This window comes from Mus caroli, chromosome 5, assembly GCF_900094665.2.
Source record: "Mus caroli chromosome 5, CAROLI_EIJ_v1.1, whole genome shotgun sequence".
NCBI classification, from domain to species: Eukaryota; Metazoa; Chordata; class Mammalia; order Rodentia; family Muridae; genus Mus; species Mus caroli.
Genome location: NC_034574.1, coordinates 60632107 through 60648813, shown reverse-complemented (window position 1 = coordinate 60648813; position 16707 = coordinate 60632107). Strand labels below are relative to the sequence as shown.

The 16707-nt window shown below is 38.6% G+C and overlaps 1 protein-coding gene across 1 annotated transcript in view; it reads right to left on the bottom strand.

The window, feature by feature from the left end:
* Positions 1–16707, bottom strand: part of Slc30a9 (solute carrier family 30 member 9) — a 50420-nt gene that overhangs the window by 19096 nt on the left and 14617 nt on the right. The window contains exons 3-9 of the mRNA XM_021162111.1: positions 13097–13156; positions 10646–10745; positions 9756–9848; positions 9020–9102; positions 7577–7635; positions 4731–4798; positions 3157–3259 (exon numbers count right to left, since the gene is read on the bottom strand). Coding sequence (XP_021017770.1) covers positions 3157–3259; positions 4731–4798; positions 7577–7635; positions 9020–9102; positions 9756–9848; positions 10646–10745; positions 13097–13156 — 566 coding nt within the window. The remainder of the gene's footprint in view (positions 1–3156; positions 3260–4730; positions 4799–7576; positions 7636–9019; positions 9103–9755; positions 9849–10645; positions 10746–13096; positions 13157–16707) is intronic.

The following is a 16707-nucleotide window of genomic DNA, read 5'->3' as shown; positions in this document are numbered from 1 at the left end:
CCTGCTCATTCGTCCTGCCACGCCTACTGCTGGACCCTGCCGCCTTTGCTGCTTGGAAGAGGCACACACGTGTTCGTCCTGCTACTGGACCCTGAGTTACTTGGCGGGAAATCGGGTTCCCTCCCCCTTCCTTTATAACTGAGTGTCTGGAAATAGTAAAATTGAGCTTTGATCAGGATCTTGTCTTAGCTCCATTCATTCTTCCGCCCCGTCTAGATTCCTCTCTTTTCAGCTCGAACTGCCATTCTCAGTTGAACCGTTCGTGTTGTGGACTGCGGGCAGGCCGCAACAGGTAAGGATCCAGGACTTTGTGGGTCATGCCACCCCTGAGCTGGTAGTCCTGGGTTCTATAAAAAAGGAAGCTGATGAAGCCAGAAGGAGCAAGCCCACCAACAGTTCCCCTCCACTGCCTCTGCTTCAGTTCCTGCCCTTTGAGTTCCTGCTCTGACTTCCTTCAGTAACGGACTACCGGGTATAAGCCAAATTAACCCTTTCCTCCCTAACTTGTTTTTCATTATAGCAATAATAACCCTAAGTAGGACAATATTTTATAGAATAAAAACTTAAGATTTATCTCCAATGTTCTAAAAATTAATAAAACTTTTAATTTTTCCTTATCCTTATGTCCTTAAGATTTTAAGCTCTTAATCACTGCTTTTACATTTCCCTCCCCATTTCCTCTCCTCCCACTTAATATGGCACTGACTGGAAAAATACTACACAGGAAGTGGTTATTAAATATTTACTGATGGCTCAGTAGGTAAAGTGCTTCCCATGCAAGCATGAGCACTGGCGCTAGGATGCCCAGCACCTAGATGCTGGGTGGGGTAAGGACGGCTATCCTATAATCCTGGCCCTTTGGAGGCAGGCAATGGCATTCTGGAATAAGACTAGCTAAATTGGTGAATCCTGTGCTCAAGTGAGAGATCTGCCTCTTTCTATACATTAGATGGAAAGCAATTGAGGCAAACACCTGTGTCAACCTCTGGCCTCCTCACATGCACACACACACACACACACACATACATCTCTCTCACACACACACACACACACACACACACACACATCTCATAGACCACACACACACACAAAAGAAATCCAACCGCAGGTAGAGACTGCTAACACTAACAGCAACTCCCTACCTTCTCCCTTTCCTTGTACAGAGGCTCTAATCTACTTGACAGTGAGACACATTCTTAGCGTTAATCTGTAAATAAGACTGCTCTGTTTCTTTGTTATTCCTTTGAACTCTATCTTAAATGTTCTTTTGGGCTGGGCAGTGCTGGAAACCCAAGCCAGGGCCTCTCACTTACTAATCAGCAACTTTACCACTAAACTAAAGTAGCAGGATTAACTATCCACTCCTCTACCTGTATCTTTCACTCAAGATTCACTCAAATAAATATGGAAAGGATAACATAGATTTTAAAATGTGATACAAATATATAAGTAAAATTTCTAGAGTGTTCTTTACAAAGGATTAGGTTTTAAGAATTTACAACTTGGGCCAAACAGAATTTAAAGGTTATTTTAATTTTGTTTTTAAATCTTCATTTGCAAAATCAAGGGAAAAAATTCAAAGTGTGAGTCTAATATGAAAGTATGTTAGCAAATCAATAACACTCTATATTCCAAAAATTTTACTGTCTCTCCACAGTAATTAAGAACTTATATTTAGCTGGGCATCATGGTACACAGTACTCTGGAGGCAGATGCAGGCAGATCTCTGGGATTTGAAGCCAGGATGTTCTACAGAGTGAGTTCCAAGGCAGCTATCACTGTACTCAGAAACTCCTTTTAGGAATCTGTCCTGGGGTTGGAGAGATGGCTCAGAGGTGAGATATTCTTCCAAAGGAGCTGGGTTCAATTCCCAGCACCCATATGGGCAGCTCACCATTGTCTGTAACTCCAGTTCCAGGGGATCTGACAGCTCACACAGACAATACCAATGAACATAAAAGAAGAGGAAGAGGAGAAGGAGGAAGAGGAGGAGGAGAAGGAAGAAGAAGAAGAAGAAGAAGAAGAAGAAATAGTAATAATGATCTCTTCTACAAGGGCTGGAGAGTTAGCTCAGTAGTTAAAGGCACTGGTTCTTGCAAAGGACTCAGGCTCAATTCCCAGCACCCACATGGAGGTGTTCCACCTCCTCAGGCACCAGGCATACTTGTACTTAGAGGCAAAATACTCATACTACAAAATAAAAATAAATTTAAAAAAATCTCTTCTATAAAAGACAGTGACCAAACAGAGTAAATGAGAGACTTAAATTCCCTCCCTCTCTCCTTTCCTTCCTCCCTTTATTTCCAGACAGAGTCCTACTATATAGTTCTAGCTGTCCAGGAGCACACTTTGTAAACCAGGCTGTCCTCAAACTCACAGAGATCCACCTGCCTCTGCCTCCTTAAAGTGTAGGCCACCAAGCCCAGTGAAACTTAAGTTTTCAATGCTTTAGTTTCTATTATAAAATAGATATAGTATTTTCAAATAACTGCAAATATTGCTCATATTTTAAATCATGTCTCAGACAATATAAACAGTATATACATTACTGTTAAACCCTCTTGTTAGAGAAACAGGGGTAGGGATGTTGCCAGAGAGATGGTTCAGCCATTAAGGGCACTGGCTACCCTTCCAGAAGACCGGGGTTTGAGGCTCATGCCCTCTTGTGGCATCAGACATCCATACAGTGCACAGACATCCATGCACACATACCATTCATACACATAAAGTAAACAAACCTTAGAAACAAGAAAACTAATCCTAAGGGCAAAGCCTGTACAGTGTACACAGTGCCCCTCCCCTGTGTGTGTGAGTTCTGAGACAGGGTCTCTCTGTGTAGCTCCGGCTGTCCTGGAACTCACTAAACAATATAGACTGGTCTGGGTTCAGACTCTCAGGGATCTACCTGCCTCTCCCTCCTGAGTGCTGGGTGTGTGTAACATGCCCATCTCTTTCTCATATTTTTAATCCACAGTCAATTGTGAGGATATGGAAGTACAGATGCAGAACCCATGTATACAAAGCCATTGCTCTTAAATGTTCAAATCAAAACATCGGCATTTTCCTCAAAGCCAACTGCAGAATATTTTTTAACAGATAACTTTCTGATTAAAGCCCATAAGAAGTAACTTAAATAACTAAGTATTTTCTTCTTACCTGGTTACAAGTATCAGATAATGAGTGTATAGCTTCTGAGAACATACTTGCTGAACCCGTATAAATCCAGGCAAGAAATTTAAAGAAGCAGTTTAAGCCATTACTAGGGAGAAAGAAAACAATTTAGCATATGTTTAAAGTAATATTTTCCATCAAAAATTAACTGATTTTATACTAGATTTTATTAAAAGCCAATAAAAAGGGACTTCCTACAGTTCAGGTATAAATATGCAAAGTAGGCATTATAATACCATTAGGTACACAGGTAAGAGGCAATGCTATATGTTGCAGACTTTTATTTCCTAATACTATATTTATTACCCACCAGCTAATCTTAACTACTGATATGGCTTTAATTATCATCTGTAGACTAATAAACCACGAGTCTCAATCTCTACCCTAGATCTCCCCCTGAGCTTGAGACCAATATACATGAACAATACTTATCAAGTACATCTTATACACTATCGACTAGCTAATTAGTTTCTATTTTACATACATTCCTCGCTAGGAAGACTACAATTATTATCCCTACTCTCCTGGCAAAAAGAACTAAGTCTATTGACCTTCTCCTCAAGGGCACCCTTATAGACATCTCAAACTAACACCAAATCTTGTTTCCTCTATCTCTGTCCTGCCTGTTTCTGATGCTCCTGTCAGAGTAACATTTGCTCAGTGTCCAAGCAGTAACCTGACACCAGTCTAAGTATTCTAACCAGATATCATCATCCTTAATTAGTACTTACTGAAAAAGCTTTCCTCTAGACTAATGCTCTCTAGTCCTACAAGGATCACGTATTACACACTTCTAAATCCTACCACAATTTCATAAAATTTTATCATAAAATATTCATTTTTAAGAAATAAAAACTGGGGCTGGTGAGATGGCTCAGCGGATAAGAGCACTGACTGCTCTTCCGAAGGTCCAGAGTTCAAATCCCAGCAACCATATGGTGGCTCACAACCACCCATAAGGAGATCTGACGCCCTCTTCTGGAGTGTCTGAAGTCAGCTACAGTGTACTTGCATATAATAAATAAATACAAATCTTTAAAAAAAAGAAATAAAAACTATTGAATTGTAAAATTAATGCTTTTATACACCCTAAAATTAGCAATAAAAAGCAAAAAAGATAAACAAAACAGGAATCAAGAAGCCAGATGGGGGGAAAAATCAGTTATAAAAACATTACGTTTCCTCCAAAGTTAAGTGGGAGAAAAACCCAAGCATGAATACTCTCCTCAGGAGCTGTGACCCGAGCCAGGATGGTCAATGTAGCTTAAAAATGAGTCTGATAAGCTCCAGTTCGTATTCTCAGGAAGAAACTTACATCCACTTCAAAAATACACAAAACCCAAATCAAATGTCCATAGGGACCGGGACCCTTCCCATATCATTTCACTGGGCCACGACACAGGCTTAACTTCCTTCTAAAATAATAAAAGCTATAGTCAACTATATGCAGTCATATATAGTCAACTATATAACCACCAAGTAATACATTTGTAAATTCAAGGACAAACATATTGAAAGGTATATATTCTACTTTAAAAGCCTTGTTTTACAAAACTCACATGCAGATAGCAACCATGACCACTTTTCCTGGTCCCTTAAGGAACACTGAGACCGCTCTGGAACGTGGCTGTAAGACAAGACAGAACAAAGACAGGCAAAGCCTCTCAGAGAAGCACAGTAGGCAGTGGCTCTGATACAACTCAATACTTACCTTCTTTTCTCTCAAAACCTCTAAACAATGAGGCTTACTATCAAATTCTTCTCATCCAACATCTCTCTTTAAAGGGGTGTAGTCTGGGCCTAGGGAGATGCTCGGCTGTTACAATGCTCGCACTATCCATGCACTATCCTTGCTGAGAACACTAGTTTAGTTCCCAGCACCCATCACAACAGCCTATATAACTCTAGATTCAGGTGATCTGGCATCCTCTTCTGTCCTCTGAGGGCACCTATGTCACATGGCTCATCTGTCCTTCCACTGACACACACCATATGCACAATAAAATAAAATAAATCATAAAGTATGGACATAACTGAAAACACATCTGGATACTTTCCCAAACCCTCAAATGCTTATGTATTCTCTAATTTTCACAATTAAGTTTGTTTTATATTGCTACAAGAACTGTCACCAAGCCTGATGACCTGAGTTCCCCCAATTAGTAGAAGGAAAGAAAAGACTCCTGCAGATTGTCCTCGGTCCTCTACAGGAGCACCATGGAGGTGCACACATATGCATAATAAATAAATATTAAGTTTTTAAGCATTACAACAGATGCCAGAGAGGACTCTCAGGGAAAGATGCACAAACTACTCAAAGCACCACTGGTTCATTTCAAAGCAAGACTGACTGTAGAGCTAAACTTATTTAGTGGAGATAAAGGTACTTTCAAGGCTCTAAAAGACCACCCTGGCTTCACAAAGTCAGGATCCCAAGGAAAGGCATAAGAAAATAGAACAGATAAGGGGAAGTGGATTAAAGGGGCACTGCAAACTTAGATTATGAGAGGTGAGGCACTGCTCTGACGAGAGGATGCTTTGGTAAACCAAGGACACAGTGACTTTATTTCTTGCTTTATTTTTTGTCCCGTGGGACAAAAAGAGTGTAACAGGGAAAGAGTGCATCCACAGTCAAACACGTAAAGAAGCATGGGATCGCAACAAGCAGGACTGTCCGTACGAACAGACAGAAGAGGCAGCCATCGATGGCCTAAGATATTCCACATGGTAACGAAGTGACAGTTTACCTTGCAACATGGCAGAAATTCTAGCTCCTAAGACATGAAAAGACTGCAACCTTCACTCAGCAAGGGCTAAGGAAGAAACCAATCAACATGGATGGAGAGGGCAGCTGAGTTAAGATCCAACTATAGTGCTCAGCTGGGCCCAGTGCTGAACTGTGTGAAAGGGACTCCAGTATCAAATGCAACCTAGACAAAAGACGATTTGCAGAGGTAGCTTTTGACCCAGATATGCATTAACATGGTTTTGAGCAAAAGTCTCACTCTGTCGCCTTTGCTAGCTCTAATTTGTGGTAATCTTCGCACTTCAGACTTCCAAGTGCTGGCATGCCAAACATTAACTATGACACCCAGCTATGGCGTTAAGTTCTTTCTTTTCTTTGGGGGGGGGGGGATTCTTCTGAGCTATAACCTGAGGTCCTCCTGACTCTGCCTCCTTAATGTGGAACCATCAACATACCCACCATTAACTTCTTGATGGGAGACCCCTCCCAGCCAAGTTGAAATGGAAAGTCTATTCTGTACATAGATGATGTTGAAATCTGGATGTGGTTTGTCTTTGGTTAAGAGCCATTTCAATGGAATGAAAACCCAATTGAACTGAATTTAAGAGACAAGAGTAAGTGAAATAAAGAAAAGAAACTTTCTATACTTCTAATATTAATTGTAGAAAACTAGCATTTAGGAGTATATGTAGATAAAAGTCTGTAGATCTGATGATGAAAAAGTGAGGTTCTTTCATCAAATTACAAATAGTCTTTGACTTACAAAACTTAGGTTTCTAAGCCACTGCAAATGTAAAATACTGAAGACTATAACTGCACCGAATCCACCTAACCTAACCAGAGCGTATCTAGCCTGCCTCAAATGTATTCAGAACCCTTAGACTCGCCTAGGACTAAGTATATTCATCTAGCACAAAGCCTATTTTAGTGAAATACTGATTATAACTTACTTAAACTACACAGAAATTAAAAACAGAATGGCTATATGCTTACGATTCCACACTATCAGGTTGATAAATTACAAAGTGAACCACTTCACATAAGGAACCATTTGTACACCTTTTTTGTTTTTGTCAATGACGTATGAAGTAGGGTCAGTACTAAGAGGCAAAAGGTAAGACTGCAGGGAATTTGGGAATATGGGGAAAAGCATACACTTAGCTATTTTATAGTGAAGAACGTACTAATGAAGTCACAGTGTCCACTGACTGTGTATAGGCATGCAATAAGGAACAATCAAACTGGCCATATACTTTTCTTTTTCAAGGGATGCTTTCCTGAGCAAAACCAAAGAGCTGGCAGTCTGAATGCTGAATCAGAATTAGGACTGGAAGGAATGAAGACAAAGGCTATTAGATACTTATATGTACATCCATAGGAATGTGTGTGTGTGTGTGTGTGTGTGTGTGTGTGTGTGTGTGAGAGAGAGAGAGAGAGAGAGGATATGAAAGAAACAGAAAATCCTGCTAAAACCAGTCTCCTTTATCTGTGTATTTTAAATGAATAGATGGCAGTTCAGATAATTATAATGCTCTTAAGAAAAATCTTAGGTTATGATCAAAGACTTCCTAGAATTTCTTGGATTATGATCATGGATGTTTCACAATGTACCAGGTTTGTCAAATACATACATACTATTAAAAAATACTATATCCTTACCTTTGTGTTTCCCAAGAAATCACCATATTCTCTTAATATTCTTTGGTTTCTAAATAGCCCTAGAGGAATTAGAAGATTAGTGTAGGTCATATACATTCTTACTAGTCAGTTTATATTAATACAACTATTCTCTTTAAGACTGTATTAAATGGTTGATGGTGTTCAGTAAGTAGAATGTTTGCTTATCATTTACAAAGCTCACTTCTCAGAACCTGTATGTCAGGTGTAGCATACACCTGTAATCTTAGCATTCAGGGGGTAGAAACAGGTAGATCAAGAGTTTTAGGTCATCTTTGGCTACACAGCAAATTTGAGGCTAGCCTGGGTTATGTGAGACCCTGACCATCCCCCTCCTCTGAAGTAACGTATTAAGGAGGTTTCTTTCCACAGATATTATTATATTCATATCTATGAAGAACAAGATGTACAAGTATATGCATATGCATGGTACCTTCCCATTTGCATTATGTTAGAATGTGTAGATACAAGGTGCTGGGGAGATGGCAAGCAGTTAAAAAAGCTTCCTGCTCAACTGTGAGAACCGGAGTTTGAATCCCAGTACTCTCATCCATTTTGATTAGCTAGCTCACATTGCCTATAATTTTAACTCCATGGGATTGGATGCCCTCTTTAGGACTCAGGGGGAACCTGCACATGTGTGCACACACTCACAAAGACATGAACACATACAAATAAATGAAAGGAATCTTTTAAAAAGTATGTATATAAATTTTAAAATGTACTAGAAATATTCTGAGAGGATATAAGCAAACTATCAATAACAATTACTTTTGGAAAGAAAATTAAAACATACAGAAAAAGACAAAACTTTTCACTCTTTATATTTCTGCTCTTTGGGGATATTGGGAAATCAAACTATATTCTTTTTGAGTCATAAATATATATAATTCTTTTGTATCAATAAATATATTTATAAAATTCAAATCATGTAAAATTTTACATTGTCCTAAATCTAAAAATCTAAATTCTAAACCACTAAATTCATTTTCCCTGAGAGTTTTAATTTGTGTCTGTAGTTGAAGGACGGTTTCTTATTCATGTTAGGACTTTGAAAAACATTTGCTGAATGAAAGAATCAATGAGTGAATGAATGTGGTGACTGAATCAATATTTTCTATAACAAAGCAGTAACTACCACTATCATAATGGTAATCTTTACATCAGATCCATAATGTTACTAGTGTTGTCACACAGAAACTACAAAGTGTTTCCTTTTACTTCCTATTATCATCCTAGAAAGTCATCAAGAAAAAAACAAATTGATTCTGTTTTAAAAATAATTCCATGGTGAAAAGTAGCCCTTGCTGCAGCAACAGAGTAAACCACGAAGTGCTAGCACAAGAGACTACCTGACTATGAGGGCACAGTTCTTACCTATATGTTATTTCCCAACAACCACAGACTTAAGTTAAAAATACTTACGTTCTCTGTATTCTATTTCTGCTTCTTTACGCAATTTTTTCTCTCTGGCAAGAGCTTCAAGGCTTCCCCAAACTTCCAAAGCTCTGTGTATAAATATATACACATGGTCACCACCAAGGACTCTTAAATGACTTCATTATAATTATTCTATGGATAAATGAACTATAAATATATAAAAAGCATATTGAAAAGCACTTAAAGTGTCTGAGTCAAATCTAAGCAATTCATATACACGTATCCACAAATGTTCTGCTAAGTAAGGACATATTTTACTCAACCAGCACAGATGACAACAAACTGCAAATAACAAAAGCATCACTGAAAGATTCTGGGGGGCTGGCGAGATGGCTCAGTGGTTAAGAGCACTGACTGCTCTTCCAAAGGTCCTGAGTTCAAATCCCAGCAACCACATGGTGGCTTACAACCATCTGTAATGGGATCTGACACCCTCTTCTGGTGTGTCTGAAGACAGCCACAGTGTACTTATTTATAATAATAAATAAACCTTTGGGCCTGAACGAGCAGGGTTGACTGGAGCGAGTAGGGCTGACCAGAGGTTCTAAATTCAATTCCCAACAACCACATGAAGGCTCACAACCCTCTGTACAGCTACAGTGTACTCATGTACATAAAATAAATAAATCTTAAAAAAAAAAAAAAAGGGAAACCTCTGTTTAAGATGGTTTTCTAACGTCAATCCAGCATGCACTCTGCTATGAAGGAATTATGCTCTTACTTTGCTTCCACATCTGACCTCAAGAACACAGTAAAGGACTCGGTGTCATCGTGGGGACTCCGCCGCCTGATTTTTCGAAGTTGTTCTAAATCACTGGGGATATAAAAGTGTTGAAGTTATTTAGATAATACTTAAAAGTTTATAGGTTACAGACAGTAAACAACTATACTGAGCCCCATCTTGAAAGAAGGGATCTTTACAGCTTCTAAACATCAGCTTAAAGATAGCACTTTTAATACAAAATAGCTTGGGGACAGTAAAAAAAGATTATCACTGATGAAGAATATCATAGGACACAGATTCCATTCCCCTACATACAATCCTGAACGCAAAGTTTCATCAGAAACTTAGCAGGGTCACATCTGGTCACTAGCTGGGATGGGTGCTACAACTTCCTCATTAGTACTTGTACTATGGGCATAACCACAGGAACTTTTAAGATATGTAAAAAGTAGACTATACACAGCATCACTCTTCTATTTAAGTTAATCACTGGTAAGATGGCTCAGTAGGTGAAGGCTTACTGGCAAACCTAATGGCCTGAGTTATATCCCTCACACCACATGGCAGGAGAGACCCAACTCTGTAAGTCTGCCTCTGACCTGCAGACATGCAACACAGCACACGTCCTCCCCCACTCTCCCACATACGACTACATTTTTACAGTTAGAAATGTCTAAGTCACGGTTGTAATCACTTTGCTTTTTCTCAAATCCTGAAAGGTTTATATGTTCATCAAAATTGTTATTTTATATTTAATCCCTGGCTATCTTGTAGAAATTTAGGGACAAAAATAAACATTTATCTCCATGCTAATTTTGAAAATTAATGAAAAGAGAAGGGGCTATAAAATCTGCACAGAGTACTACTGAAAGGAAGAAACACTGTACCTGGACTTAAGGCAGAACTCGTTTATTGCTCTTACTCCAGTGATGAAATTATTCTTAGTGTATTTTGATCCATAATCCCTTTTCTTAAGGACTGCTTTGACTAAAGCAGAAACAAAGAAATATGTAAGTATTTCAGTATGCACACTGAAGGCCCTTCCTGAAGATGAACACTTGTTGATTCCACGGACACTTATTATTTTCTCCTGATGCATAAGATGTTATTGAGGAAAAAGAAATGTCTCCCCCAGTACAGAAAAGTAGCATGGATCATACATCTCGTGTTTATCTCTATAGCTAATCTCTAATTGATGTTGAAATAATAACCTTTCATCTAGTAGACATTTTGTATCAGTAGGACTGTTCTGTCCAAAGCATTAAAACAACTGAAGTTGCTTAGGATCTACCTGCAAAGGAAGTTTCAATAAATATTACTGAATAGTTCAGTGTTTTCAAACTATGGAGTAAAACCAGCATTTATCAAAGTCAAAATAGGAAGTAATAACAGATACTAAACATAGAATAGAAACTTTTATAAGATGTTCTGATTCTCTTATATATAATAATCAATGTTTTCTAGGTCAGTAAGAGACATTTCTTGTTAAAAAAAAAAAAAANAAAAAAAAAAAACTTAAGGCTACCAGATTTCACATAATAAAACAAAACTGAAGAGACTAAGAAATACTTTTTTTTTTTTTCGAGACAGGGTTTCTCTGTATAACCCTGGCTGTCCTCGAACTCACTCTGTAGACTAGGCTGGCCTCGAACTCAGAAATCCGCCTGCCTCTGCCTCCTGAAATCTAGGATTAAAGGCGCGCGTCACTACCGCCCTGCTAAGAAATACTTTTAACAATCAAAACTTACAAGAAGTTTAGAGATTATAGGAAAAGACTGCCCTCTACTAAACTACTGTCTAACTGTTAGGTTACTAAACTGCCAGACACAAAAATGTAATACCGATTTGGTATAGCTTACAGTGTGTAAGTTACAACTTACATACTACCTTCCTATGTTAATAAGTATGCAGAGTAAGACCATGTCATATGCCATAACAACTAGAACAGCCACCTGAAGAACAGACGGAGACAAGTAAGCCTGCACTCACAGGACACTGTCGCCGTTCCCTACAGTCCAGGCCCTGTAGCGCTCAACCCTAGTTTCCTTTTTTTTTTTTTTTTAAAGATTTATTTATTTATTATATGTAAGTACACTGTAGCTGTCTTCAGACACTCCAGAAGAGGGCGCCAGGTCTCGTTGCGGATGGTTGTGAGCCACCATGTGGTTGCTGGGATTTGAACTCTGGACCTTTGGAGGAGCAGTCGGGTGCTCTTACCCACTGAGCCATCTCACCAGCCCCAACCCTAGTTTCCTACTCTACTCCAACTGGAAGAGCAGGATAAATCCAAAAGGCCTCATTTCTATGGGTAAAAACCCTCTGAAAACAGTACCACATCAGCACTACAGTTAAATGAACTATATATATTAAGAACATTTCGAGAATGAAGTTCAATACAAAAGCCAAACCTTTATTTATCTGAAAAAGTAGTTATATGAAGGCATTTAGATTACTTTTTGCCTGGATTTCAATCTCTAAGGAACTTTACGTCCATTACTCTAAAACTAAAAATCTGGGTATGAGCTAACCTAGAACTAAAAGGAAAATTCTCTTACCTTAAAAGGATTAATTCTTTAAAAAAAAAAATCCTTCAAAATAGCTAAGGAACGCCTGCTGGCCTATCCAAGTCCATATTACGGATGGGGGTGGCAGTGGTCACTGCTGTCCAGTACTGATTTTTTTTTTCCTAAGGAGAAGGCTTCATTATGTAAAGCAGGATCCTGCTCTAGCCTCTGATAGGCTACAGTCACAAGCAGGTCACACACACAGTCCAGTGCTGCTGACTCTTCATTACCTAGCTATTCATATGCATAATCTTCACGCCATCCTGATGAATATGTTTTATTTTTACCATCTTATAGGGAAACAAGCTAAATGGTCAAGGGGTTAAGATAAGTTAACTGCCTTAGCTCAGACAGCTAGTAAATGTGAGAGCCGAACTGAGCTCTGTATTGTCTGACACCACTGTGCTCTGAATCCCACAGAGCTACTGACTTCACGAATTGGCTGCTTTGGAGAAAATAAGACAAAACCAGTCAACTCTGCCTGAATTAACCACACTATAGCTGAAGGTATTAGCCTCTCATTCCTTAATAACGTTTACTTTCCTAAAAGTAATAAGGCAAACTGATGATTTTGGTTCTTTAGGCTTTAAAAATACTTGTCACAAAATGCAAAATAAACCAGCATAAAGCAGCATGTAAACTGAATAAAAATGTATGCCAATCTATTTAAAATAAAGGCAAGCCACATGCTTAGAGTAATGTTAAATCCCTGCACATAAATTCTGTGTATTTACACACACCCACACACTCACACATTACACAGAACACATTTACCTCTGACTTGGAGAGGGTCTTGCTGAAGTGGAGCTTTGAGTTCTGCGCCTATATTTTCTGCTGTAAAGTTTATCAAAACAAGCTTAATATTGAAGAGTTACTTTCAAATAACTATAACTTATTATTTTATTCAAGGATTGAATAACAACAATTATATTATCCCAAACTATTTTAACTCATTCTATAAAATATAACATATAAACATGTTAAACTTCATAAAAGCTACTTACCTCTCATTAATACACTACAGGAGAAAAGGCATGGAATCATTTCAAGAACTAAAGACAAAGCTTTTAGTAAAACTCAGCATCAGCACACACACCAAAGCCTTTCAGAAAACCGACAAAGGACTCCTTCTAAAGGGTGAATGAAGCAAACCTGTGAGGTCTCAGATCTGATGGTCAGAGTGTAGTGTGAGGTCTCAGATCTGATGGTCAGAGTGGAGGTGCATTCAAAATAGAGAAACAAGGCACCAAGGGTTCTTTCACCATTTAGAGACAACAGTCAGTGAACAAGTCTCTTAAGTGATGTTAGACAAATGCACCTCCATTCACATCCCCAAAACCACTAATAAAGGTAAATGATAAAAAGAAAGATGCCTGCTTCCCACCATAAGCAAAACCAAACCAAACCAAACCAAAACAAAACAAAACAAAACAAAAAAACCTTAGAAATACAAATTCAAATACCAATGCATTTGAATGCCCCATGTAGATACCAGAGACTACTAGGGTTTTTGTTTGTTTTTTTTTTTTTTTTTTTGAGAGTTTCTCTGTATAGCCCTGGCTGTCCTGGAACTCACTTTGTAGACCAGGCTGGCCTCAAACTCAGAAATCCACCTGCCTCTGCCTCCCGAGTGCTGGGATTAAAGGTGTGTGCCACCACGCCCAGCTCAGAGGGAAGGAGGAAAAGTCTCAATTTGGGAGAAATTACTTCCAACAGAGTTAACAAATGATTTGTTTCAAGTCTATTTTAAAACTTCCTCCAGATGAATAAGAAAAAGTTCATTAAACTGAACATTAGAGCAAACTTGCATAGAAAAACAAATATGCATTTATATTAGATTATGAAAAGGTGATTATTTCATTAATGGAATTCAAGTGAAACTAAAGAACTGCATTTTACAACCATTACACTATGGAAAATGAAAAACCACACCACCTGATCTTGGTAACGGCACAAAGAAAGAGAATATGGCTGTTGGTGGGAACAGGCACAAATGCCCATCAGAGAACTATGATCCTCTAAGTCTTCCAGGTCAATGAAGCAAGAAATCCTTGCACAAGGGCAACTGAAGGGAGGCGCATGGCATTCACAGCAGCACTGTGTTCTGTTTTAAAAACTGCAACCATCAATAGCCCATCAGCAAAAGAACAGTGACATCCCTTCCTTTTATAAGCAGTGAGTGCAAACCTCACCATGGCTAGCTATCTCTTCTAAGCCAAACACTACTGTTGTGTCAACTCTTTAATTCATACAACAGCCTCAATAGTTTGTGCTGTAATTATCTTTTTGAAAATCACCAAAGCACACAAATACAGAGTCAGGATAAATCTAGCAACAAAACTTAATGAAAAAGGAGACAAACTACAAAGAATACACAGAAATCTATTGCAACAAAGTTCAAAAATAGACAAAACTAAACAATTTAGAGCACACAAGTATGTTAAGCTGTTCCTTTCACTTCCCTTTAAAAAGATGTATTTATGAATTAAGTGTGCCTGTGTGAGCCCGTGGAGACCAGAAGAGGCACTGGATCCCTGGAGTTAAGGTTGTGAAGCTACCTCATGTCAGTGCTGGCACTGAGTCTTCTACAACAGCAGTAAGTGCTCTGAACTCTTCAGTACCCCTGCCTCGTTTTAAAAACAAAACAAAACAACAAAAAAATCCAAGGTGCTAAAGCTGGAAATAATGCCATAGACTCACATGGCAAATGCAAATGTGAGAAGGATGTTACCAAAGAGAAGATTATTCTCTAACTTAAAAAATATTTCAATGTATGTGTATATTTTATAATAAAAACTTCATTCACTCTTAAAACATTTCTTTATTATAACCTGACTTCATTCAACTAGAACTGCATATTTTAATCACAGCTCAGTGAGTCCAGCACATGTCCTCAGCAGCCAGCCTGCGCTGCAGCATCCTATGGACTTGTGTGCACTACTATACTTAGTTCCCACAAAATCATTTTGGCATTGGTCTTATGATCTCTACCTGAAGAAACTGAAGCACAGAGAGGTTCTATGTCCCTCAAAGTCACACAACTACAATTTCCTCTTTATAAGGAAACAGGCAAAAGGTACTGTAACTGCAAGGTGATATTTTAGAAATGGAAGGAGAAAGGACTGAAACCTAAGACATTTTTATTAGTGTGGTGCACGCTGTTAAGCACATACTGCCTCCATGTTTACAGTGACATCTGACTTCATAAGCAGCATCTGGGTATTTTACACTGAGGAAGACAGAAAAGGCTCACAGTGAGTACTGAGCAATTAGCAACAGGAAAGCCATGGGAAGCTCGTGACAAGCCACTTTCTGGGGAAGAATGAGGATGGGGCAGTGATGAGGCAGGAACAGACAGAATATCATCTGGGTTTTCAGCAGAAGCTGAGAACAGAATCAAGGAAGGGTTGACCTCATTTCAAGGAAGGGGAAAATTGCTGGTGCAGTTAAAAAATAAATCCTAAGAACAAAGTCCTAGAGCAAATGAGAGAGAGGACCAAAGTACAGCGGAGTCTGTGCTCCCACGGCTTTGCAAATGGATGTGTTTAGATTACCCTTCACAGCATCACATACGACCTTTGACTGCGGCTCACTGGACCAGCTTATCGTCTGTTCCTAGAGTACTGTCCTTTTTTCCTTGCTTTTATTTTTTTCTTTCACGTTTCCTGCTATCCATTAGAGTCAATCAACTTCCCATACGTTCCGCGTGTCCCATTCTCCTATCACTGGTTTGGAATTTATAAAATTATATTTCTACTTTTTAATTTAGTGTACACAGGATATTCCCTGTAAGATTTTCAGCCATCTGCAAAGTTAGTATTTCTACTCTCCTCTAGAACAAGAAATTTTCTCTTATCACTCAGGATTACAGTTTTAATACTAAATTCTGACAAAATGTTTGCTATTTCTATTACCAATTCTTAATTTTACCAACATCACTTATCCATTTCTTATTCTTCAGAGCCCTGTCTATCATATCCTGATTTCCCTGAGTTTATTTTGCAACTTAGAGAACTATCTATGTTTACAGTGCTCTTTAGCTCTGAATGGCTGGTTTGTAATAGCAACCTTTATGTGTAATAACATGCTTATTTTCACCTTGATCTCAGCATGGAATTCCAGGGGAACATTCAGTTTTCCTTTCCTGATTCCAAAGATATCACTCCCAAGGAGTGGTCCCTTGGCCTCCTGTGTACTGTTGATATAAATATTATTTCAAATGAGCAGTAACTGGCTTCTCTGTTTGGCAGCTTTTAGGTTAAATTGTTTCTCAGTCTGTTTTTCCAATCTGCTTTCCCTAGACAAGATGTCTAGGTGGATTCTTTTTGTTTTTGTTTTTTTATCCTGCTCAATAGTCCAAATGTAATGAATTTTTCTGGTTTGTT